General features: G+C 34.7%; 1 protein-coding gene across 1 annotated transcript; it reads right to left on the bottom strand.

Annotated features, from left to right (window-relative positions):
- Positions 1–24,715: 24,715 nt before the first annotated feature.
- Positions 24,716–25,186, bottom strand: LOC149565477 (uncharacterized). Its single transcript, XM_089816328.1, has one exon. It carries the CDS (start codon positions 25,184–25,186, stop codon positions 24,716–24,718), a length of 471 nt encoding a protein of 156 aa, XP_089672454.1.
- Positions 25,187–25,734: the final 548 nt, after the last annotated feature.

Raw genomic sequence — 25,734 nt, 5'->3', positions numbered from 1 at the left:
CAATTTTGTGGGTATGTCATCTATTCTCTTGCATGTGGATTTTAATTCCGTGTATTTATTTCAGATCTATTATGGGTTATGTGGAAACGGTTATATTATTTGTTGCCAAGTTTCCTTACATTTTTCTGTATACAATGTGGCATATGCCATATCAAAATGACTCATGACACATCCTATGACAACTATACTACCTTATGATGCTAGTGGATCATCAAAATGTAGCCTCTTCACTAAACTAGGTGGATTATATGCCTCATATATAAATAAAAAAGAAAAACCCATAGTTAGACTACTAAATTTATATGATTCTATGTATCTAGCATTGAGTTACTCAAATGCATAATGATCCTTTTTTTAATGAAGATCTATAGTTTTAAACTTTCATCATAAATACATCTCTCGTCAACCTCCTACAACAATTAGGAGTCCTCTCATATGCCCTCGACAATGCTTGAACCTCATTGATTGTGGTATGTATATGTTCAAGTATGGTTGTCATATGGATATACAAATTAAACTATAACATTATAATTCATAGCCTACTAAATTTATAACATATAATCAATAATTCAAACTAAAACTTACCTCTGTCAACTCCTCTTTTGGATATAATTGTTGCGTGAGAAAAGATACAAAACTCTAACATCCAACCTCTTACATAGTAGGTGTTTCCTATTAAATACAAAAGCCTAGTTGTTAATATCATGGAAATTAGTTTTGAATTTTTTTTTAATGAAAATAAGGAAAATAAAAAATAAATGATACTTATACATACGATGGGGTTCTCCATAAGAATGGAAATTCCAAAGGGTCTACAATGTCAAATCTACCTAGACTCATCACCAGTAGCTGCCCTGTATAATAACGAATGTAATTAAATTTCATTAGCACAAACATTTTACAAGAATGCATCGATATTTGATCACTTTAAAAGCACCTAATGACCGTTCCCTTTTCAATGGGTTGTGCCTCACCCCCCCACACTCTACCCCCCATTAACAAGTGATACCTACAAGAGAAAAGAAATATTAGAAGCCATAAATGTTCAAATATCAAATAGAAAAACAATGACAACACAACATAATGTACCATAGATGTCTCAAGGCCAAATGAAATAGTTGAGAGTGTGACATCATCAACTTGTCTGTGCTCCCCCTCAATCATCAACTAAACAAGAATGAAGATCACATATATGTATAAGTATGGGTTAAAATTACTCTATTATAAAGATTAACTTTAAATCACATATTTTATAACAAAAAATGGTATACAAATACCAACACAAAAGGATCACATGGCTCTGCATGCCCCTCCTCTCTCATGTTAGGGCTTGTAGTCTCTCTAAGAATGTCTAATGTATCATCCTTCTCAAATTGAAATTGATATTTAGAAAGATCACCTATGGGACCCATATAAATATTCTTGCACATTATGCAAGTATGGGGCACACAAACATGTGATGAGCTTACCAATGATGAACTCGCACCAACATCATTAACGCAAGGAGGTAACACTGACCTAGCCTGAGATATTAATAGGGCTACTCAATCTATGGATAGCTCTAATAGTCTGAGAGATAGTCTCTGCAATAATAGTAGGATGTTGCACTTGAGGAGGGGAAACACATTAGTAGGGTACACAAAAGTGTCATCTTTCTTCCACTAGGAAAACTGTCTATCCAGAGGAGCTCCTCCTTCTAAACCCATGTTGGGCCTCATGCTCTAGTAGTTCACCTTGAGGCCCAACACAAATTTGGCATATAATTTTCTAATGAAATAGAATGACACCTCTAAATTGTTGTGTGGAGGTTTGTCAAAAGCCATATACCGATGATCCCAAAAGTTCAAACACATAGCCTCATTTGTGCACCATTTAATTGATAATTTAGGCTTTTTGCAGTCTACTATTTTACCAATTTTTGGGTCCACAAAAGGTTAAGCATATCATCTTTAGTTATGTTTAGGGCCGCAACCTCATCATAGTCTAACCCATCATCAAACATGGCATGCATTTTCTCATGCTAGTAAAGAGAAACATTTTGTTCATTGGATGGTGTTTGGATATTATCCACTATGGTGTTTAGCATGGATAACGTGGGAGCTAATACAGGTATAGTGTTACATGTGGTTTGCAAACACCTTAGTTCAGTAAGATTTTCTTGTATCAAATCTTCAATTCAAGGAGGGTTTTGAGGGGGTAGAGGATCATTTTGTGGATGATTTTGAGGGGATATTAGATCATTTGGAGGGTTTCAAGAAACATTATTTCATGGCTCAATGTCATCAATATCATTTGGGTCACCCATACCTTGTAATGCCCCGCCTGAAGATCCTTGGAAACAAGGATGAAATACAAGCAAGATTTTTTTTTTTTACAAGTGTGAAATGCACAAGACAACAACATACATTGATCATAAAGATTGCAATGAAAGATTGACAATCATACAAACACCAATAGATCTCTAAATGCCACTGTTAACCAAAATGACCAACAACAGAAAGATGCAGAACTAGATTTGAATAGAAACATTCTAAATCCAAAATGCAACACCAAAGGATTGAAGAACACCAAATAGGGTATCTGAAACAACTCCTAAAAATTTTGGGTCTTAACAAAAAGTGCTTGCTACCCACTTACACAGGTTTTTACAATTTCCAAGCGATACTTTAATTCAGCACTGGGCGATACTTCTAAAGAAGCAGGGTGACATTTTGAGGGACTAAGCGATACATCTCTCAAGTGTGTCTGATACAATAAGGGCATCATGCGATAGTTCTTCTAAGGGTATCATACAATAAAGTATCACATGACAAAACTCTAAGAGGCATGCAACACAATTAGGAAATGCATGATACAATTCTAATGGGTATGTGATACATTATTGTATTGCACCATGCTAATAAATGGTCACCTAGGAAACACAAGAAACTCTTAAGGATAGCACAAAGGGATAAACAGGGAATAGAACCTCCACACTAGGGAGTACCAGATCCACATTTCGAGGAAAGAACACTCAAACTGAATATGAAAGATGAAAAGAACAACAACTAACCATCTATCAAATAGTAAGTAGTAAAAGTACGGAAGGAAACATCACAGTGTACTAAAAACAACATCGCAATAACATGAATAACATTGCAATGAAAAAATAACTAATTAAGTACATAGTTCCTCCCAACTGTCAATGACATCATAAGACCATCATGGGCCCTAGCCATCCCCCATGCATAACATCCCAAGCCACTGACCATATTGTCAATACTATTGTAATAGGGATGTCACTATTAAACATGCTACAACATAAGCATAAAAAAATCTAACATGCTAGCAAAAAAGCATAAGATAATCCTACAAGTAAATAACATCACCTATCACATGCTAATCATTATAATAAGGAAATGAAATAGTAACTAACATCATCAAAACATGATATACAAGAATCCCAATGAAAGCATAAGTCACCAGAAAGCATACTCTGAAAATCAAAGTACCAAGTGAAACATCCAGCCAAGGTCGTGCTAGAACAATAGACCATCTCTATACAATAGTCCCTAGTAGTGGTGTAGGTAGCTATGCCTCCCAACCATGTGGCACTCATAGGTCCACACCCACTGTATTGATGGAGATAATGATCCAACCACAAACACACAAAAACAACATCCATGGCTAACACATAGGCCAAGTAGTATGATGACTGAATCCAAGACATAGACAATGCATAAACTACAGGTCCTAGTTAGACATCTCAATGGGCTACTATGTAGGGACTGACATCATGGAGAGTCGCTTGGCATCGATAAGACCAAGCTCAGATCATGTGTCCTCAAACTTAAATGGGTGCTCACACATTATGTCCTCAAACTTAATCGGGTGCTCACACATTTTATTATCTTAAGTTTTATTACCACCCAGTATTTTCTTTAGTTATCACTTATATAAAGATCCCTCTACCAACCCATGGTGCCATGATTGCCCATAGGCATGCAAACTCCCAACCTAACCCCAATGATCATATCTTCTAGAAGTACCATAGAAGATTGGGCCCTGTAGGTCACCTGACAAATGTACACATGCATACTCATGTGTGGCACATCACCATCATGAAGATCAACACAAGGACTAGATGAGAACACAAGCATAAAGTCACTCAATCGAAACAGACTTGAGAGGACAAACACAACACGCATCATAATGCAACATAAAGTGAAAAAGTGGTCTAACGGATATCCAAATAGATCATCTAGGTCCATGATCCACATTGTGCCAAGAAAACTCAAGAAAATATGGTGGCATGCAAAATGAGGCAAAAACCTCAAATTTTAAAAAGTTTTTGAAATTAAAACCCATTTGGCCTTTGGGTGCAAAAACCCCAAAAATCCAAAAATTTCTCAAAAATAGGGAAAATGTTCATACTTGACCTCCTAGTTCTCAACCTCCTAACAAATTGCTAAAAGAAATAGAAATTGAAACAAAGTAAAAATAATAAAACAAGAAAGCCCTACTTGACAACAAAAGGGGAAAAAATTGAAACTCGCACAGTAAAATAAATCACCTGCCAAATTTGTCAAAAATCATGACAAAGCACGGTCTACTCGAGTTGAATCCAGCGAGACCAACCTTGTGAAGATCCCATGCTCATAGCTCCCAGCACGAATAAAAGTCCAATTCTTCAGAAGAGGATTTTGGAAAATGCTCTCCAAATTCTCAAATCCAACATAGAAAAAGTGAGGAATTAATTCCTCTTTCAACACTTATTCACTTTTTGAGTGAATAGTTGATTAGGACAAATAGCCAATTATATCAACTAGACTCCAAATTGAACCAAAAAAAAGAAGGTTATTCTCCATAATGAAAATTCTCCTAAGGCACAGCTACCAGAAATGAAATCTGAAAAGATTTAAAACTTGAAAACCCAAAATCACGAAAAATCACTAAACACTTTTATGACAAATTGAACCTCTAAATGCACAAACATGCTCACTAGTCTAATCACATAATGCAAATGAGTTTGGATTTACTAATCATCGAAAAGTTTTAATTAAAATAATTAAAATACGGATATGTTGATCATATAGGGATGACATTGGTAAACTATGAATAGTTGAATCACTAACTCCATGTGCCACTGCTAGGGATATAATTCCTACACATTAAAATACATGATCAAGTGCAATTGCATATAATATCATAGCCAAAGCAACATGTATTAAAATATCTATTTAATCCATTTACATCACTCACATTCACAGAAAGTGTAAAGATACAAGAATGAAGTAAATAACCATAGCATAAAATTCATCTCATAACATAATCAACATATATGTCCAATAAACCATATAACTAAGTATCATCATAGATCTACTATCCTCTCAAAATAGAATTGACATGCAAATATGATAAATTGGACAACATAGCAGTAAAGCATCTATGGTATTGAATCAAAGTATAACATTCGACCCTTGGGTCATCATAAGGTACAAATAACAAGAGTACAAACTACAAACATGAGAGGCACTACATCCTCCCCCACTAGCACATGCTTACTCCTGGAAGTCAACAAAGAGATAGAGGTACAATCCACTCAATCATGTAGCATCCTCCCAAGTCATAGAGGTCTCATTGCTCAGGTCACATTAAACCCTTACCTGCTCTATGTCCCAACCTTGCAAGGTCAGCCTCCAATGTTGTAGGATACATATGGGTTCCAAAGTAAGCTACTCATCCGCTACTTGAAAAGCATCCCAATCAAGAACATGGGTCACATCCAGAATATACTATTTCAACATAGAAACATGAAAAACATCATGAATGTGTGATAAGCTAGGTGGCAATGCTAGTTGATAAGCAACAAGACCAATCCTCTCAAGGATCTCAAAAGGTCTGACAAAATGTGTTGCCAACTTAGACCCTTTCCCAAAATGGATGGGGCTCTTCCTTAGTCGCACTCTCAAAAACACCCTGTCACCAACAAAAAAGTGACAATCCAACTTATGGGCATCTACATACTTATTTTGCCTTTCCTGAGTAGTAACTAAATGCTCCCTAATGTGAAAAACCTACTGTTCTATATCCTGAAGCATCTTTGGACCCAAAAGAACTCAATCCTTTAAATGATCCCAACTCAAAGGGGTACGACATGGTCTACCATACAAGGCCTAAAAAGGTGACATGCCAAGAGAACTATGATACTCGTTATTGTATGCAAATTCAACAAGGTACAAATAGTCCTCCCATTTCACGTACCTATCCATAACATACATGTAAAGCATATCCTCCAAAACTTGATTTACTCTTTCAATCTGACCATCAATCTCTGGGTGATAAGCTAAACTAAAATTGAGTTGCACACCCAAAGCATGCTAGAGAGATGTCCATAGTGCAAAAGTAAACACTAGATCTCTATCCAAAATAATCCAACGAGGAATTCCATGCAAACGAACAATATTTGCCAAGAAAACATGTGCTATAGAAGAAGTTGTGTAGGATGCTCTCATGGGTGAAAAATGTGCTACCTTGGACAACTTGTCCACTATCACCATGATACAATCATGTCTCTGTGATGACATAGGCAACCCTATGATAAAATCAATAGATATCATATTCCATTTTCACTCTGGAATGGTATGTGGCTGCAAAAGACCCACCAGATGCTGATGTTCTGCCTTCACTCTCTAGCACTCAAGGCATCTAGCAACAAAATTAGCAACATCGTGCCTCATCCCTACCCAAAAGTACAGTTGTTTAAGATCATCATGCATCTTCTTGACTCTGGGATGTACGAAATATGGTGCATGATGTGCCTTTGACAAAAACAAGGTATGAAGATCACCCAACACAGGTACATAGATATGCCTCATGTGATGCAGTAATTCATCAAACTCAAGCAAATAACCTAAAAATCTCCCCTCAAGGGTATTTACAAACTCAATCTTCACCCTCACCTCCTTATACCAAGTGTCACTAGGCAAAGCCTCCAAGATACGACCTCGCAAATCCACTCCCAATGATAACACTAGTACCTCATGTCACCTTCTTCTCAAAGCATCCGTGATGATGTTCTCCTTCCTTTAATGTAATGAACATCAAAGTCATACTCACAAAAGAACTCCATCCAATGATGCAATCATGCATTCAACTTTGGCTGAGTAAAGATATACTACAAGCTTCTATGATCACTATGCAACTCAAAACTGTATCCCAAAATAAAATGCCTCCAACAGACAAGGGTCAAACAATTCTTGAGAGTATTAAATGTTGCCTCACATTGGTCTAACCAAACAAACTTCTTCCCTTTTCTCTCAAGAGAAGTGATGGGGTGAGCTACTCATGATAAATCCTTCACTAAGTGATGATAGTAACCTAACAATCTCATAAAACTACAATTTTCTAAGACATTAGTGGGTACTGGCCAATCCATGATAGCATGAATCTTCATTGGATCCATTGCAATTCCATCACCTATAATGATGTGCCCCAAATACTTCACCTCTGATTGGAAGAACCCACATTTACTCAAGTTGCCATACAACTGATGCTCTCTCAAGCACTACAATACTTGACATAAATCGACTTCATGCTCCTCCATAGTCTTTGAATAGATCAATATGTCATCCAAGAATACAATGACACCTTGATCAAAGTAAGTGCGAAATAAACCATTCATCAAAATCATAAATACTATTGGCATATTGGTTAACCCAAAGGATACAACTGTGAACTCATAATGACCATATTGTGTATGAAAAGTTGTTCGATGAATATCAACCTCCTGGATATGAAGTTGATGGTATCTTGAATTAAGATCAATCTTTGAGAACACTTGAGCTCCCTTCATCTAATCAAATAAGTCATCTATCCTCAACAAAGGATGATAGTTCTTCATCGTCACCTTATTCAACTACCGGTAGTCGATGCACAACCACAAAGAACCATTCTTCTTCTTCACGAAGATGACTGGTGCACCCCATGGGGATACACTAGGATGACTATGGCCCTTGGCCAAGAATTCCTCCAACTACAATCTGAGCTCACTCAACTCCTGAGTAGTCATGCGATAAGGAGCCCGTAAAATTGGCTCTGCTCCTAGTACAAGGTCAATGCAAAAATCAATTTCACACTATAGTGGTATACCTAGAATCTCATCAAGAAACACATCAGCATACTCGCGAAGGAGTGGGTGATAATCAAGTGTCACTGTACAGCTCTTGACTTCCTAGAGATCACTGAGAGACATAAGAAACAACTAACAACCCTTTTGCACACTCTACTTTAGCTAATTAGCTAAGATCATATGAAGTGAGACTGGTCTTTGAACTCCCAAAAGTTCCACCTACCCACCTGTGTCATCAACACACTATACAGTCTTATGATGACAGTCAATATTTGCCTAATGGGCAGCTAACCAATCCATGCACAACACAATGTTATACAATCCCAAAGGTAGAATGTGTAGATCCACTATGGTGGTGAAGGTTCCCAAATTCAAACTACAACATCTAACCATTGAGTCAACAACCACCTTAGAACCCATGGCTAACTCAACTTGCCACCTATCAACCTGACACATTACCACTACCCACATTGTTGAACAAGAGCTGGTGAAATAAAAGAATTGAAAGCACCAAAATCAAACAAAATTGAAGTTGAAATACCATGTAATGTACTTGTAGCCTCAACTACCATACCTTGATGCTAAGGTTGACAGTTGTCAACTTTTGCAAAGACTCTGTGATTCCTACCCACATCTTCAATAATAGGCTTAGATCTCGCTTCACCCTTACCAAGTCCTGTAGATGGTTTGATGGAACACTCAAATGATTTATAGCTAGGATAACCACAAGAAAAATAGTTTCCCCTGAAGCTAGAACTTGTATCATGACCTCCCTGGGTAGCACTAGGATAAGGTGCACTACCCCTACTAGAATTTTGTTGAGCATTCTGAGAAGGATGATCCTATTGGGATTTCTATCCTCGGTTCTAGTTATCTCCTTTTTTTCATAAGGTACTAGAAAATTGTCCCTTCTTTCCCCAAAACCTCTTCTTACTCTTACCATGGTAACCACCCTGAGAAGGTTCTGATTGGGACTAGCCCTTCCCTAAGGACTGAGAAAACTATGCATCCTGCCCTGAATTCCTTACACTTTGATTTTGAGAACTAGATCTGCTATTGAAACCTCTAGCCAGATTCTCCTCTACAATATGTGCTTTCTCAATAGTGAGAACAAGAGTCCTAGGCTGATGCATGTAGACTTCTCCAATGAGGGAAATCCTTAAGGCCTCAGATGAAATGATGAACTAAGAGTAAATCATCATTGTTATAGCATGAATACTACCTAAGTTCAAAGAATTAGATCTCATATTGATCCATAGTCATGTTTCCCTACTAGATTATGTGGAACTCATCAGCATGGGCCTCTATGAATTGAGGAGAGAAGAATCTCTCCTGAAATTTCTCCTTAAAGATCTCCCAGGTGAGATCTACAAGACTATCCTGAATCTTTTGACCCTCAATATTCCACCAAATGGATGCATGATCCCTCAACTACATAATTGTACAATGGGCCCTCATGTTGGTCGAATATGGATACATGGTGAAGCAGTGCTCCATGTCCAACAACCAAGTCTCAGCCTTGAGGCCAATTCCCTTGCCATCATACACTAGTGGCCTAGATTACTAAAGGGACTTCATGATATCCAACTTGATGGAATCCTCACTATTGTGGTCCCTACCACCCTGATGGTGTCTTCTGCCCCCAGGTGGGGTAAGAGAATGCTCATGTTCACATTCCTCCTCTCTATGCTTTGAATGATGGGAATCTCCATGATGAGATCCCTCTTCTTGATCATGATCCTCTTGACACTCCTCAACATGAGGGCCCAACCAAGCAAGAATCTCCTGGAGTACTAGCAACAATACCCCCATGCCATCTTGATTAGTGTTATTACCTCATTCTCCCTCTCCTTCTTGATGTTCCTCTTCATGGTGTTCTTACCCATGAACAACCTGTTGATTACCACCCTGACTAGACCTACATGTAGGAGGCATCCCTATGGAAGCAACAAGATAATATCAGAAAAATTAGATCACAAGCATAAGAGTCAAAACATAATCCCAAGAAATATCAAAATAAAAACATAATATAATAGTACATAACGAAAAACAAAACCATGGTGGAAACATAATACAAAGATCCCAATGTTTCAACATGGGTTTTGATACCATATGTAATGCCTGCCCCAAAGATCCTTAGAAACAAGGATGAAATACAAGCAAGATTTTTTAAAAAAAATTACAAGTGTAAGTGCACAAGAAAACAACATACACTGATCATAAAGATCACAATGAAAGATTGACAATTATACAAACACCAACAGATCTCCAAACACCACTACTGACCAAAATGACCAACAACAGAAAGACACAAAACCGGATTTGAATAGAAATGTTCTAAATCCAAAATGCAACACCAAAGGATTGAAGAACACCAAAGAGGGTATTCGAAACAACTCCCAAAAAGTTTGGGTCTTACCAAAAAGTGTCCGCTGCCCACCTACATAGGTTTTCACAATTTCTAGATGATACTTTAATTTAGCATTGCGCAATACTTTCCAGTATCGCGTGATACTTCTAAAGAAGTAGAGCAACATTTTTAGGGATTGAGTGATACTTCTCTCAAGTGTGTGCGATACAATAAGGGTATCGTATGATAGTTCTTCTAAGGGGGTACAATAATGTAAAGTATCGCATGATAAAACTCCAAGAGGCATGTGACACAATTAGCAAACTCATGATAGAATTCTAATGGGCATGCAATGCATTATTCTATCACACCATGCTAACACATGGTCACCCAGGAAACACAAAAAACTCTTAAGGATAACACAAAGGGATAAAATAAAGAATAAAACCTCCACACTGGGGAGTACTGGATCCACATTTTGAGGCAAGAACACTCAAACTGAATATGAAAGACAGAAATAACAACAACTAATCATCTAGCAAATAGTAAGTAGTAAAAGTACGAAAGGAAACATCACAGTGTACTAAAAACAACATCGCAATAACACAAATAAAATTGCAATGAACAAAGAAACTAAATATTTATGTGGTTCCTCCCAATTGTCAATGGCATCATAAGACCATCACGGGCCCTAGCCATCCCCTACATGTAACATCCCAAGCCACCAACTAGATTGTTGGTACTATCGTAATAGGGACGTCACTACTAAACATGCTACAACATAAGCATAAGAAAACCTAACATGATAGCAAAAAAGCATAAGATAATCCTATAAGTAAATAACATCACCTATCACATGCTAATCATCATAATAAGGAAATGCATCAGTAACTAACATCATCAAAACATGATATACAAGCATCCCAATGAAAGCATAACTCACTAGAAAGCATACTCTGGAAACTGAATTACCAAGTGAAACATCTAGCCACGGTTGCACTAGAACAATAGATCATCTTTGTACACCAGTCCCTAGCAGTGGTGTAGGTAGCTATGCCTCCCAATCATGTGGCAACCATAGGTCCACACCCGCCATGCTGATGGAGATAATTATCCAACCACAAACACAGAAAAATAACATCCATGGCTAACACACACGCCAAGAAGTATGATGACTGAATCCAAGACATAAACAATGCATAAACTACAGGTCCTGGTCAAACATCTCAATGGGCTACTATGTAGGGACTAACACCATGGAGAGTCACTTGGCATCGACAAGCCCAAGCTCGGATCGTGTGTCCTCAAACTTAAATGGGTGCTCACACATTGTGTCCTCAAACATAATTGGGTGCTCACACATTTTATTATCTTAAGTGTTATTACCACTCAATATTTTGTTTAGTTATCACTTATATAAAGCTCCCTCTTCCAACCCATGGCACCATGATCATCGAGCTACAAGATAGAAGCCCCCTCCATATGCTACCCTACCCTACCCATGCTCATCCAATGATAATTTCTCGTAGGCATGCAAGCTCCCAACCCAACCCCAATGATCATAACTTTTGGAAGTACCAAAGAAGATCAAGCCCTACAGGTCACCCAAAAAATGTATGCATGTGTACTCATGTGGCGCATCACCATCATGAAGATCAACACAAGGACTGGATGAGAACACAAGCATAAAGTCACTCAACCAAAATAGACTTGGGAGGATGGACACAATACGCATCCTAATGCAACATAAAGTGCAAAAGTGGTCTGACAGTTATCCAAACAGATCATCCAAGTCCATGACCCGTATTATGCCAAGAAAACCTAAGAAAATAGGGTGACACACAAAACAAAGCAAAAACCCCAAATTTTTGAAATTTTTTTGAAATTAAAACCCATTTGGCCTTTGGGTGCAAAAATTCCAAAAATCCAAAAATAAATGAAATTGGACACAGTATGAAAAAATAGCCAGCATAATAGCTCAAAATCCCAAACACTCATCTCAAAAATAAGAAAAATGTTCATACCTAACCAACTGGGCAGAACCAAAAAATAGAAATGGAGGGGAACACTAGTTCTCAGCCTCCTAACAAATTGCTAAAAGATATAGAAATTGAAATGGAGCAAAAAAAATAAAATGAGAAAGCCCTACCTGATAGAAAAAGGGGCAAAAATTAAAAGTCACACAATAAAATAAATCACCTGCCAAATCTACCCACCTGAGTCGAATCCAACGAGACCAACCTCGCGAAGATCCCATGCTCACAGCTCCCAAAACGAACAAAAGTCCAATTCTTCAAAAGAGGATTTTGGAAAAAGCTCTCCAAATTCTCAAATCCAAAATAGAAAAAGTGAGGAATTAATTCCTCTTTCAACACTTATTCACTTTTTGAGTGAATAGTCGATTAGGACAAATAGCCAACTATATTAGCTAGACTCTGAATCAACCCAAACAAAAATATGTTATTCTCTGTAACAAAAATTCACCTAAGGAAAAGTTGCTAGAAATTAAATCTGAAAAGATTTAAAACCTGAAAACCCAAAATCACAGAAAATCACTTAACACTTTCGTGACAGAGTGAACCTCTAAATGCACAGACACACTCACTGGTCTAATCACATAATGTAGATGAGTTCAGATTTACTAATCACCGAAAGGTTTTAATTAAAACAATTAAAATAAGGATACATCAACCATACAGGGATGACATTGGTAAAATATGAATAGTTGAATCACTAACTCCATGTGCCACTGCTAGATAGATAATTCATGCACACTAAAATACATGATCAAGTGCAATTGCATATAATATCATAGCCAAAGCAACATGTATTCAAATACCTATTTAATCCATTTACATCACTCATGTTTGCATAAAGCATAAAGATACAAGAATGAAGTAAATAACCATGGCATAAAATTCATCTCATAACATAATCAACATATATGTCCAATAAACCATATAACCAGATATCATCATAGATCTGTTGTCCTCTCAAAATAACATCGACATGCAAATATGATAAACTAAACAACATAGCATTAAAGTATCTATGGTATTGAATCAAAGTATAACATTTGACCCTCAGGTCATCATAAGGTACAAATAACAAAAGTAACAAGTATCTCTCGAATCAAAATAGACAATGTACAAATTGCAAACACGAGAGGCACTACATAACTATTAAATTGCAAAATGATATTTTAAGTGTTAATTAAAATAAAACAAATCAACAATTTCTATTATAAAAAAAACCTAGTTTTCAATAATTTCTATTTTAAAAACCTAATTATAAATAAAATTGATTCAAATTCATAAAAAAGTAAAAAACATTAGTTACCTCAATAGTATACCCATTCTCGGATCTGATACTCGAAATAAAAGCGAAAAAAATTATGTTCGCAAATGACCTTTTTTGCTCTCGAGTTTTTTTTTTAAAATCCTAGTTGCAGGCTTTGGGCATCCGATCTCATATCAAATACTCGATATGATATTATATACTTGATATGATATTTGATACTCAATAATGGATCAAATACTAGATAAGGTTTGGCCCAACCTTTTTGCCTTGGTATCAAGATGGGTGGAAAAAAGTCAGGGAGGATTTTGAAACACTTTTAAACGTTTTAAAACTCCACTTTTTTCATATCGCCACTTTTTGGCACACCATGATCCTATACATACTCCCCTTTTGACCCATTTGAACATATAAGATATGTCTCTAGGGCTCATGTAATACCCTATGAATCCTTTCTACCCATTTGAACAAATGACATATGTCCCTAGGGGTCCTAAGACACCTAAGAACATATGTTGTCAATAAATATGTATAGCATATTAAAAATATAGTATATAATCTAAATTATAATATATTATATAATATACTATAATATAAACTATATAAAATTACTATATACTATATATTGCAATATATTATAATATATATTATATATTATAAAATGTATACTATATAGTTTAAATATATATGATATAATTAGATATATAATGTATAGGTACTTATTATATGTAACCAAAACCCTATATTTAATTATGGGAACAAAAAAAATCATTTGGGTGGACAAATATTGGGTATATGATATATCGGGTATCCAATTAAGCTTGGTAGTTACCAAGACTAGTTGGTCAACTCAAAAAGTGTGATTTTCCCCAATTAGGTGACTTCCAAACTTGAAGGAGGTATATGATGACTTTTAATCTAACCAAATTCGTTGAAATGAAAAGAGTTTATCGAGGACGTTCTCAAATTTCCAACGATATAATTGTTGTCAATTTATGAGTTTGATAAGTAACTATTACTTATTTTTAAATGAAGATATCTATAAATTGTTGATTTACACACTGATTGAAAAATAACTATAACTATAGATGCTTAAAATTGTCCCAAAGACTATATTAATTTATTAATATTTCCCTTGACATTATAATTGATTATTTATTAATTAATTATATTTTTCATATTCTTCTACTTATTTAATTAAATAGGTTCACTCTCCTAATGTATTTAAATTTACTTTGAATACTTTCCCCTAATGTGTTAAATTTATTTAATGCATAGTGCTCCATAAATTCAGTTTTAAATAAATTTCAATTTATTTAATTTCCCTCCACTCTATTAAATTCTATAATCCTATGATTAAATTAAATCCTATTTAATTTAATCCTAATCCCACCTAAAACCTAGCCTACCACCCATCACTCTCACCCTTCTAAGCCTACCCATTACGTAACCCCACTTTATTATCCTAAATACCCTCTTAAATACCTTTTAGCCCCTATGTGGTTGCTCACACATGTGTGAGCAACTCAAAGTCCAAGAAACCCCCCTTTCATTAATTCCTCCAAAAATCCTCTTACACCCTTGTTACCCCATTCCTTCCTCCAAGGTTGCTCACACGTGTGAGCACACCTTGAGCCATCTTAGTCATAAAAGACTGATGTTGACTTTTGCATGAGTTGTCCCTAGCCCATGTGTCTCTCTTGTGACCCCTATGTGGATGCCACATAGATGCCACCTCCTTAAGGTCTCCCTCAAGCCTATAAATAGAGCCCTTGTCTCAATCATTTTTCATCTCCTCCATTCCATTGTTATCATGCTAGTATAGTGTTAGAGCTTTCTTAGAGATTTCAATGCTTAGAGCTAACCTTTGGTAGTTGTTAGTATGCATTATTTCAAATCCTAGTTCTTGCAAATTTTCATGGTAGCATAACATTGTGAGTTTATTTCATTGCATCCTATTTCCACATTCACATCCTTGGAATCCTTTTGAGGTTGGATTACTCATAGCCATTTCTTGAAGGTATTCCACATACATTTTAGTATAGATTCATATTTTCATTCTTGCATTCATTCGAATGGTTTTGAAAGGATTCATTTATAGTTGTGTTTGAGGAGAGCACATTCACATCCCTCATTGTTGAGCATACCAACAAGGACTCTTGTGGGCGCCCTTGTTGAGCTACTTTGACATTGCATGAGGACTCTTGTCTCTCAGTTGCATTGATTTTAAAACTAAAGTAGAACTAGTTGTATTTCAATTTACTTAAATCTTTAGTATACATGTACACTAATATTTTCTTGTTTACTCATACTTCTGACAGGTTAGGTTTTCACGCATACAATAACTTTCAAACTGTAAAACATTTTTGAAATCTGAAAGATGCGTCACATTCTATGCTTCCCCTACTATAATAAAAAATAAATTAAAAAAATTGATGATGTTTTGAATTAGTTAAGGTGGTAAGACATGATCTTTCTTTTTTCCTAAGAATATTGTAGCATAAAACTCACAATTAATTATTTTCTTGGAATAAAAATTCCCAAAAATATGAGTCACATCTTGGCATGAGTATACTTATATCTAGAATATTATAATTTAATTTTAACTAAGGTGATCAAACATACACCTAATTCTTTTTTTTGTCTTGGAATTTTTGTACTACTACATTGAATTTTATTTTTTGACTAATCAAATTAAATTATTTTCAGATAAGACCTAGTAGTTTAGAAACTAAATTCAATTTACTACAGTCTATTCTTATAAAATTTTAATATACACTTAATAACTAGTTCAAAATTTCATCTCAAGTTGACATAAACCTGATTTGCTGATTTTATACTGCCACTTAAGGCTATAGTTTGGCCCACTATGATCCTACACATGCCCATTTATTTATTATGTTAGATACTTATGATATTGTTTCCAAAGTAATTTGATAGGGAGGTTATAAAGAATCTAGGTCAAAATCACAAGCTACATTGTGTGTGTGCATGTGTGTGGTACCATGACAAGTAAATAGATGTCCTTATAGAGTGCCTATGATAGGATGAAGTGGTTAATTTAATTATCGTGATCATATTAATGATATAATTAATACATAAGGAGTGTGTGGGAGATTTTAGAGGAGCTACATCCTAGTATGAGATAATTTACCATCATTTTGGATACCAATTCATGATCTCTTATAGTTAATTTATATATTAGAGAAATGAAATAGTGGATTGCATGATTCTTCATAATGAGATTATTGACCATTGTTTTTTTATACCAAATCATGGTCTCTTATATTTAACTTATCTATATATTACAGGAATGATATAGTGAATTGGAGGATTCCTTATATGAACTATTAAGTGTTCTACTAGATCAAATTTATATGTGGACTTTTATGCAAATCATCTTTCAAGAACAATATAATCACAGTCCTCTTTGAAGTGGAAGTTTTTTTTCCAAAAAGGTTCTGTAACATATATCTATTATAATAGTTTTCGCGTTATAAGTTTGTTAATTTGTTATATTGATTCTTTATTATTTTAATGATATACATTAATTAGATTAATCACATTGTAATAATATTAAAACTTATACTAATCATTATTTACACATAGTTATTTACCTTGTATCTCAGCATTATCATAGAAATTACATAGTTATTAGCCATATTAATTACACTTTTCAATGAAAGAGTGAAAAATGCAACATTATCAAGTTTGATTCTAAGTACTATAAATCACCACTATGATGCTAGAATTTTTTTGTTGTAAATTATTAATTAAAATTGACCATATGAAAAGGAGAAGCTTAGAATCTACATATTAAAAGGTCAAGAGTTGCCACAAAGAAAAATAGTCCTCACTGAACAAATTAAACCATGAAAGAAAAGAACCCACCACAACAATCCTATCAATTCCCTTCATGAAGTGTCAAGTAAGTTAGAAGTAACTAGAAAAATAAATAAAAGAGAATCTCAAGAGTAGTAATCAATGCATGATGCATGACCGAAAAGACATGCTAAAGCAATTTGTTTTGGGGGTAAATGATATCCACTATTGATTAGAATTCATAGTAAGACCTATTAGTATTGTCCATTTTCATCTTATTTAGTGATGGATATACTGCATGAGATAATAGGTTGGCATGCAATGATGACAATCATCCATGACAAATATTTTGCAATTGCATAAATTAATGTAATTATTATCTTATTCAATCTATAGTATAGTGTAAAATGATAATAAATATGCTTAATCTCAAGTGATAATAAATAAACTTAAAATCTTCAAACATGTGTATAAAAGAGAGCATGGGGATATTGATTGAGATAAAGAATAATCTCATTTTTTGATCCAAGGGTAGGTCCAAAAAATTTTCATTATAAGTGCAAGGAGTCGTTTATGAATGAAAGATATTATTAATTCATGGATTGAAATCAAACACTAAAAAATTCAAAGAGATGATTTTTACACTATGAAAGATATAAATGTTATTTTCACCAACAACTATTTGGATATCAATGTTTCAATGTACATTTAAGCATGCATTTGTAATAATGTTCTTATGCAAATTCAAGTACAAGAAAATAAGGTGGCTCTTCAGGTGGTCTACCTTCAGGAGTTGTTATAGCATTTTGATAATGTTATCTCGTAAAGTACTAATTTAATTACATTGATTACATTAACAATACTCCCTTCTTAAGATTTCACTTTCATGCATTTTCATTAGTCACACTTAATAATTATACTAATTATTAAATGCATTTACCTCTCAAGGTTTTCTTTTTAGGTTTTCAATCTCCTATAATGACTAGTCCATTGGATATTTTAATTATTCTTTTAGTCTGATAATATAATCATGCATATTGTTAGAGTGAAACCTTGTCTTTTTTCTCTTTTCCTATTTGTGGCAAGATCTTGCATGTAGGTGTTCTTCAAGGCTCTATAATTTTGTATTACTCAAATTCTACATGGCATTAGAGTTGGATCAACTACACAACTTGTTTAGTTTTGAATGAAACAAAGAAACAAGGGTTTGTATGAGTTAGATCTAAGTTATTTTCTAGTTTTTGGATTGCAATAGGGGGCCACTAATTTTTGGAGCACTTCGAAAAAAAATAGACCTTACTGTTGAGCTTGTAGTGCCTAAAAACCCATATTTTGATATAAAATACATTTGGTTTGGACACATTTTCTCACAAATGTAATTTTTTTTTTGCCAAATAGGCCATACAATTCTTAACACACATTCCAAAATAATTTTTTTAATTAAAAAATATATTTTTTTGCATTTAAAAAACATGAAAATAGTTATAAAAAGGCTACTCTGCCCAAGCGTTGCCGAGTGACCACCCAAGCACTGTCATGCAGCCACCCAGGCACTGCCCAGCTAACACAGCTCCATTGTGGTCAAGCATTATGTGCTACTCCCCCTTTGCTTGCATGTTGCTCACCAATCACCAACCTACTACCTACACTTGTTCATGCAACCATAATGCCACTGCACCACCTACCTTTTTAGCCCCCTATGCATCTAGGGGCCAATTTTTTTAACCCCTAAGGGGTTGTTAAGGTATTTTTTTACCTCAAGGAACACCTGTTTGTTTTTTTGTGATATCTTAAGCATACAATATCATTTTTGGAAAAATGAGATACTGTCAGAAATATGATTTTGATCATGACACATTCATGTATGTTATTTTGGCATTTTTTTCATCCTTTTTCCTATTTTTACTATCAAATCTAGATGATTTTTTATACACTTCGTGGGGCATAATTTTCTCAAATTAGCTTCATTTTTCTATTTGAAAAATTTGTCAAAAAGCTCTTCTCGATCAATATGTAGATTCTTTATCATTTTCATCAGTAATTTTTCAAGGTACACATGATTCTCATCTAAAGTTTTTTTGCTCTTTTCTTGTATAATCTTTCTATCTAGCTTCTAGGGTTTGGTTATTTTCATTGTGGGGGGTGTTTTTCTTTCTCATTTTTGTCATTTACATTATTAAACCAAAAATATATCAAAACAAACCCCTTCTAAAAAAATGGTTGAGACCTCTTCTTGTCTAGATCCTCTAAACCCACATAACTATCATACATGGAAAACCATCATGGCATGACTTCTATGTTCAAAGGTTTTGTGGTCTTGTTTAGATGAAGTATAACCAGTTTTACAAGGAACCTTTGAGTTCATGCAACATAGAAATAAGATGGATGAGGCCATGGGTTTGAATTCTTTGCATGTTCTAGACAACTTGCAATTTTATCTTGATGGGTGTAATACCCCTCGTGAGATGTGGGCCAAGTTCAAGGACTTGTTTGGTACCATAAACAAGTTCAAAGAACTTCAAATTAAGGGAGATCTTGTATCACTTGTACCTTATTCTTATTCCTCTATTAAAGAATTTTTGATGTAGTTTAAATGACATAGGTCTTTGCTAAATGGTTGTAGAAAAGTAATTATTGATAAGGAGTGTATTTATCTGATTTTGTCAAAGGTTTGAGGAAACTTTCATATTTTCTTATCTACCTTCCATTCCACTATAGATGCTTTGGGTCCTAGATTCACCTTGCCCAAATTTGAAGTACTTTATGATTGGTTGACTAGAGAAAAGGCCAAGCTTACACATTTGGACTCTCTAACAGGACCAATGATCGAAGCTTTGGTTGTTAGACATCTACAAGAAAGCCAAAGCAGAAATTGAAGCACAAAATAGATTCATCTGGTAGTGATAATTCATCCAAGCCACCTCCTAGATTAGATATGCAAAAACTCACTCTGAAAGGTAAACCTTCTAATTATGGTGAGTCTTCCTCCAAGACTAAGACTTGTACAAGTGATCCTTGCAATTTTTGTGGAAAGGAAGGGCATCTAGTTTCCAGGAGTTGGAAACATCTTGAGGCTCTAGAGGTGGCCATGCAACAACATAGTATTTCTTCTTTGAAGTCACCACCACCTCCCTTAGGTAAAGGACATGCTCTTTCTACATGAGATTTGTCTTTACATGGTACTTCAATAATTGATTGTAGTGCTTTGCACCATGTGTCACACTCACTTGATCTGGTTACTTCACTTTCTCAGAGTACTACTTTACAGATTATAGTTGGTGATTGAACACCACTTTTAGTTACAAGTTTGGCACTATTTCATTAGATGGTGGCCTTGTATAGGATGCTCTTTTAGTTCCTACCATTTCTATGAACCTCGTGTCTATTTCTTAGATTTTTCATTTTGGCTTTGGTAAAATATTTGAGTTATCCCCAAATGATGTTTATTCAAGAACTCCATGATCCTGTCTTGGTTTTTACTATAGGGAGTGTTAACTCAAAGACTCACTTATACAAATTGTGTGGCTTCAAGAGCTCTGATTCTCTAGGTGTTTCTCTTATTTCTCATGCAAAAATAGTGACTGGACTTTGGCATGAACATTTTAGCCATGTCAATTATAGATATCTACAATAGATGAGTACACATGAGCTAGTGATTGGGATAATTTATATCTCTTGTACTAATGGTGTTTTTCAAGGTTGTGCTCTTGGAAAACATCATAAAGACCCTTTTTTGATAGGTAGATACTCATGTGCTAAGAGACCATTGGAGTTGATACACAATGATCTTATGTTATTATCCACCCCTTCTTTTTCTAGCGCTCCTTATGTACTCATCTTCATAGATGATTTATTCATACAGACATGGTTTTACTTATTGAAGTACAAGTCTAATGTCTTTGATTCATTTCAAACCTTTAAGCATTTGTGGAGATTCAGTATAGTTTTTTTTTTTTCATGTGAATACAAACTTACGATAGGGAATAATATGTGAATCAAGCTTTTAGATATTTTTACACTAAACATAATTTACATCATTAGTTTTCAGTTCCATATACCTATCAAAAGAATGTGGTTGCTGAGAGAAATAACAAAACATTATAAGAGATAGAAAATTGTATGATACAGTCTCAAGCTATGAGTTCATCATTTTGGGTTGAGGCTATCAACTGTGCCAACAATATTTAGAATTCAATGCCTCACAAGGCATTGTGACATTTGACTCCTAAGGAGGCTAGGAATCATGTCAAGATTGGTGTTTCTAATTTTTGAGTTTTTAGTAGTCAGGCTTGGGCATTTATCCTAGATGCTTAGAGGAAAGCCATGGATAAGAAGAGTTGATCACTCATATTTGTTGGCTATTGTGAGGATGTAAAGGCATGTAGGTTATCTAATCCTAATTCTAGAGAGGTTTTGTTTGAGTGAGATTCCCAATTTGATGAGCAATATCCTCATATGGAGCCTCCATCACTAGCAATATCCTTTGTTGGAGGTCAAGATGGATGACAACATTACTCCTGATCTCCTCCTTAGCGCAGCTGTTGTTCATCCTCTACTGCCCTTGCTACATTTTCCTTTAGGTGTCTCTCTATCACAAATGACAAGTGGTTTCCTCACTTGGTATTGGCCATTTCACCTCCCATGAGGGAGGAAGATAAAAAAGAAGAAGATGATGATGGTTGGTCTATCCCAGACCCTCCACAAAACCTCATTGATAAATGGGGTTCCAAAGACTATCAAGACACATCAACCTTAGTTAGCACTATTCTTGTAGCATGGGGTGGCTATATCTATTTTTTTAATTAATAGTTATAGTTTTGGTCTTGAGAACGTGTGCACATTCATGGGGTGATCTTGTATCCCCCAACTTTTTTTTTTTTTGTGAATATGTACTTTTATACCATAAATTAATAGAAAGGAACTATTCATAAAAAACCATATTATAGGTGAGGGGTGTAAAGTTGAATCAAAGAATTTGTGTAGGTATTTTGAATAAAAACCAAGACATAGATATGATGCAACCATTTATTATTTTTTAATGACTCCTTTATTATAAGCTCACACTATCAAAATAGATAGTAGAAAATCTATTTACTAGTTTAAGAAGTATATTTATTTCAAAAATAATATTATTGTATTTTCATTTAATGCTATAATTAGTTATTAATTTAATTAGATAATTCATAGCTGATTTATATTTACCATTCATTGTCGTTATATTTCAAACTTAAATTTTATTTAGTCATTGTGGTTATATTTCAAACTTAAATTTTATTTAGCTTTTGAGTTGATAAATATATTTATTATTTAACTTGCAAGTCTTAGGAGTTGTAAGCTTTTTTTTCAAATAGATTATAAATAATTAGTTTATATGTAATGGTATATTCTAACTTTCGTTTAATGAATCTATAACTTGTATTGCACTTTTAATTAAAATTAAAATTTGGTTTTATTCAAAATTATTTAATTATGATATGATTATTTTGTTGGATCATAGATCAATGATAGAGACAAAAGAAAGAAATCATAGATTCCTCCTCTTAAACTTTTTTTAAGAAATTAGCATTTAGGAAAGTAGTGAGAAGTATCCCCAACTTAATTAGTAGAGGATTTTATCCCTATATTTGGATACTTATATTGATAACTGGAGATAGAATAGAAGCATACTAATATTGAGATAGAATAGAAGCATTAATAAAGAGTTTAGGAGCTACATGGTTTGCAATTACTGAGTATATTATGGTAGATGGAGACATAATGATAATTAGTAATGTGGGACACCAAGTGAGTAGACCAGTCAACATGTTGAGGAGGCCCAATTTGTTTTTCTACTTCCATCAACATTGAGTATTGTAAATGTTACCTAAAGAACACATTCGACAAATATGAGTTATAGCCAATGTATTTTTAGGATAGCTCATGTCATATCTTTTTGAAAAAAAAATTGAATTTGAAGTCCTTTTAACAAAGTTATTTTGTTAATTATGGATGCATATGTTGACATGGAAGAACTAATAAGAAAATGAAAAGAAATCAAGTGTAATATCAAATGTATAGATTGGTTGGTAGCATACTAACATGTTAAAAAAATGATTTTGGAACTACAAGATACTTTTAATTTCCTTATTAATGAGGTGGCATGGGGATACATTTGAGTTTATAAGATTTTAGTGTGAAATTGAATACATAAAGGTGGTGAATGTATTTTTTTGTAGAGTTGATTGGAAATAGGATGTGAAGCTAGGTAGGTGGAGTGAAAACAAGGAGAGTGAGCTAAATATTGACAAATATTTTTTTCTTTCATTAGACAGTTGGAAAGGGTCTTGGACAATTGGTAATTATCTTTTGTGGTAGGTAGCTCCTTACCTATTTTTTAATGTTAAAATTTTGAAGTTTTTTTTGTTCCTCTTCTCAAAAAAAGATTATATTATCACTAGATATTCAAATCTCTATTATACTAAATGCTCCCACTATACTAAATGTTCTCCACTTATAAAAAATGATTGTTTTTTGAAAGAATTTTTTAATTCTCTTTTTTCTTTTTGGACATGCTACTTTACATGAAGGAACTCATTGTCGAGAGTCTTCTAGCGCAATTGCAAAAATAGTTGTGCCAATGCATTGAACTTTTATCTTAGTTTTTGAATTCATCGTTTGGATTACAATTCAATTTTCTTGTTAAATTTCAAATATTTATCTTCCACTATTTCTTTTCTTTATCAAGGTGTTTGTCATTGTGAATAAAATAGATAATCATACTTCATGATCCATTGCTAACATGTACATAACAAGAAAGAATAAAATGAAATATGATATATAATGTTCATGAATAAAGGTTTCCACAATCAAATCCAACAACATTTAGGATACTAATATGGATTCAAATTTTTATGGCCTTCCAAGTTTGCATAATTTGAAATTGGGATTTGATTTGTCCTCTATCGTTTTCTCTTGATAGTATTTATTTGTTTGGAGACTTAGAGTCCTCACTTAATTTGTGGTTTGTTCTCTCCTTTTGGGTACTTTTTTTGTAATGGATTCTCCTATTATACTATTTTTTTTTTTTGAAAAAAGGTGTAAAAATTTATTCAACCAAAACCAAGTTACAGAACAAAGGCCAAAAGCCCAAAACAACACTACGTACTCTTGTCCTCCAGTAACATTTGATCAATGATCTCACAATACTCAGAAGGTAACTCATCCCTACCATTAATATCCCATCTACCCACATTCTCTAAAGCCCACTTTGCTAGGCAATCTGCCACTCTGTTCCATTCGTGAGGGATATAATGAAAGGAGACAGAGTCCAAGGAACTACAAAGACTAAGACTTTGTCTAGCCAAAAAGGAAAGTTGCCAACTAACATCTTCCAATCTCTGGTTATTTAACATATCAACAACAATCTGAGAGTCAGACTCACAGATGATCTTCCACCATCCTAACGAGCATCCTTTCTCAATAACAACCTTAATAGCCAGGGCCTCCATCATATTATTAGAATATTGACCCCTGTAAACAGAGAGGAGAAAAACCACACCACCATCATCGCCTCTACCAATAGCCCCAACACTAGCATGACCAGGGTTCCCCTGCGAAGACCCATCCATATTGATCTTCAAGAACCCAGTCGGGGGAGGAGACCACCTCCCATCTCTACTCACCCCCTACTTACCATGGCTCGGTCTTTTTCTGGGAATGCATCTCCGACAACTATCTCCCAGGTTTAGATTCCTCACAATAGCTTGATCCCTAGGATCTATATTAATAGACATATCACACCATAAATAATCTCTTGGAGCCTATTAAGAATTAGCTTCCACAATTGGGAGCTTCCAAGTTTGGAACCACAAAAGATTTTGTGATTCCTTTCCAGCCATAGGTTCTAGAGAATGAAGATCAGACCAACCAAGTAGGCAGCCTGTAAGAAAGAAGTCTTCGTTGGAGGTCTGCCCAAGCTTTCCCAGAAGTCAATAAGAGAAGTAGCATGAATACAACCATGACAATAGGCCTCCCACTATCAATGCCATATCTCTCTCGAAAAGGGGTAGAGAAAAAACAAGTGGGAGACACACTCCTCACTGTGCAAACAAAGAACGCAAATTGAAGGTCCCTGAAAACCTCGTTTGCGAAGATTCTCCCAAGTGAGGCATTTCTT

Source organism: Cupressus sempervirens, chromosome 3, assembly GCF_028749045.1.
Source record: "Cupressus sempervirens isolate cs-2001-9-10 chromosome 3, ASM2874904v1, whole genome shotgun sequence".
NCBI classification, from domain to species: Eukaryota; Viridiplantae; Streptophyta; class Pinopsida; order Cupressales; family Cupressaceae; genus Cupressus; species Cupressus sempervirens.
This window is presented reverse-complemented; position numbering and strand designations above follow the sequence as displayed.

Coding starts and splice junctions, on each gene's coding strand:
- LOC149565477 (XM_089816328.1), bottom strand. CDS start 25,186: ATGGATGGGTCTTCGCAGGGGAACCCTGGTCATGCTAGTGTTGGGGCT.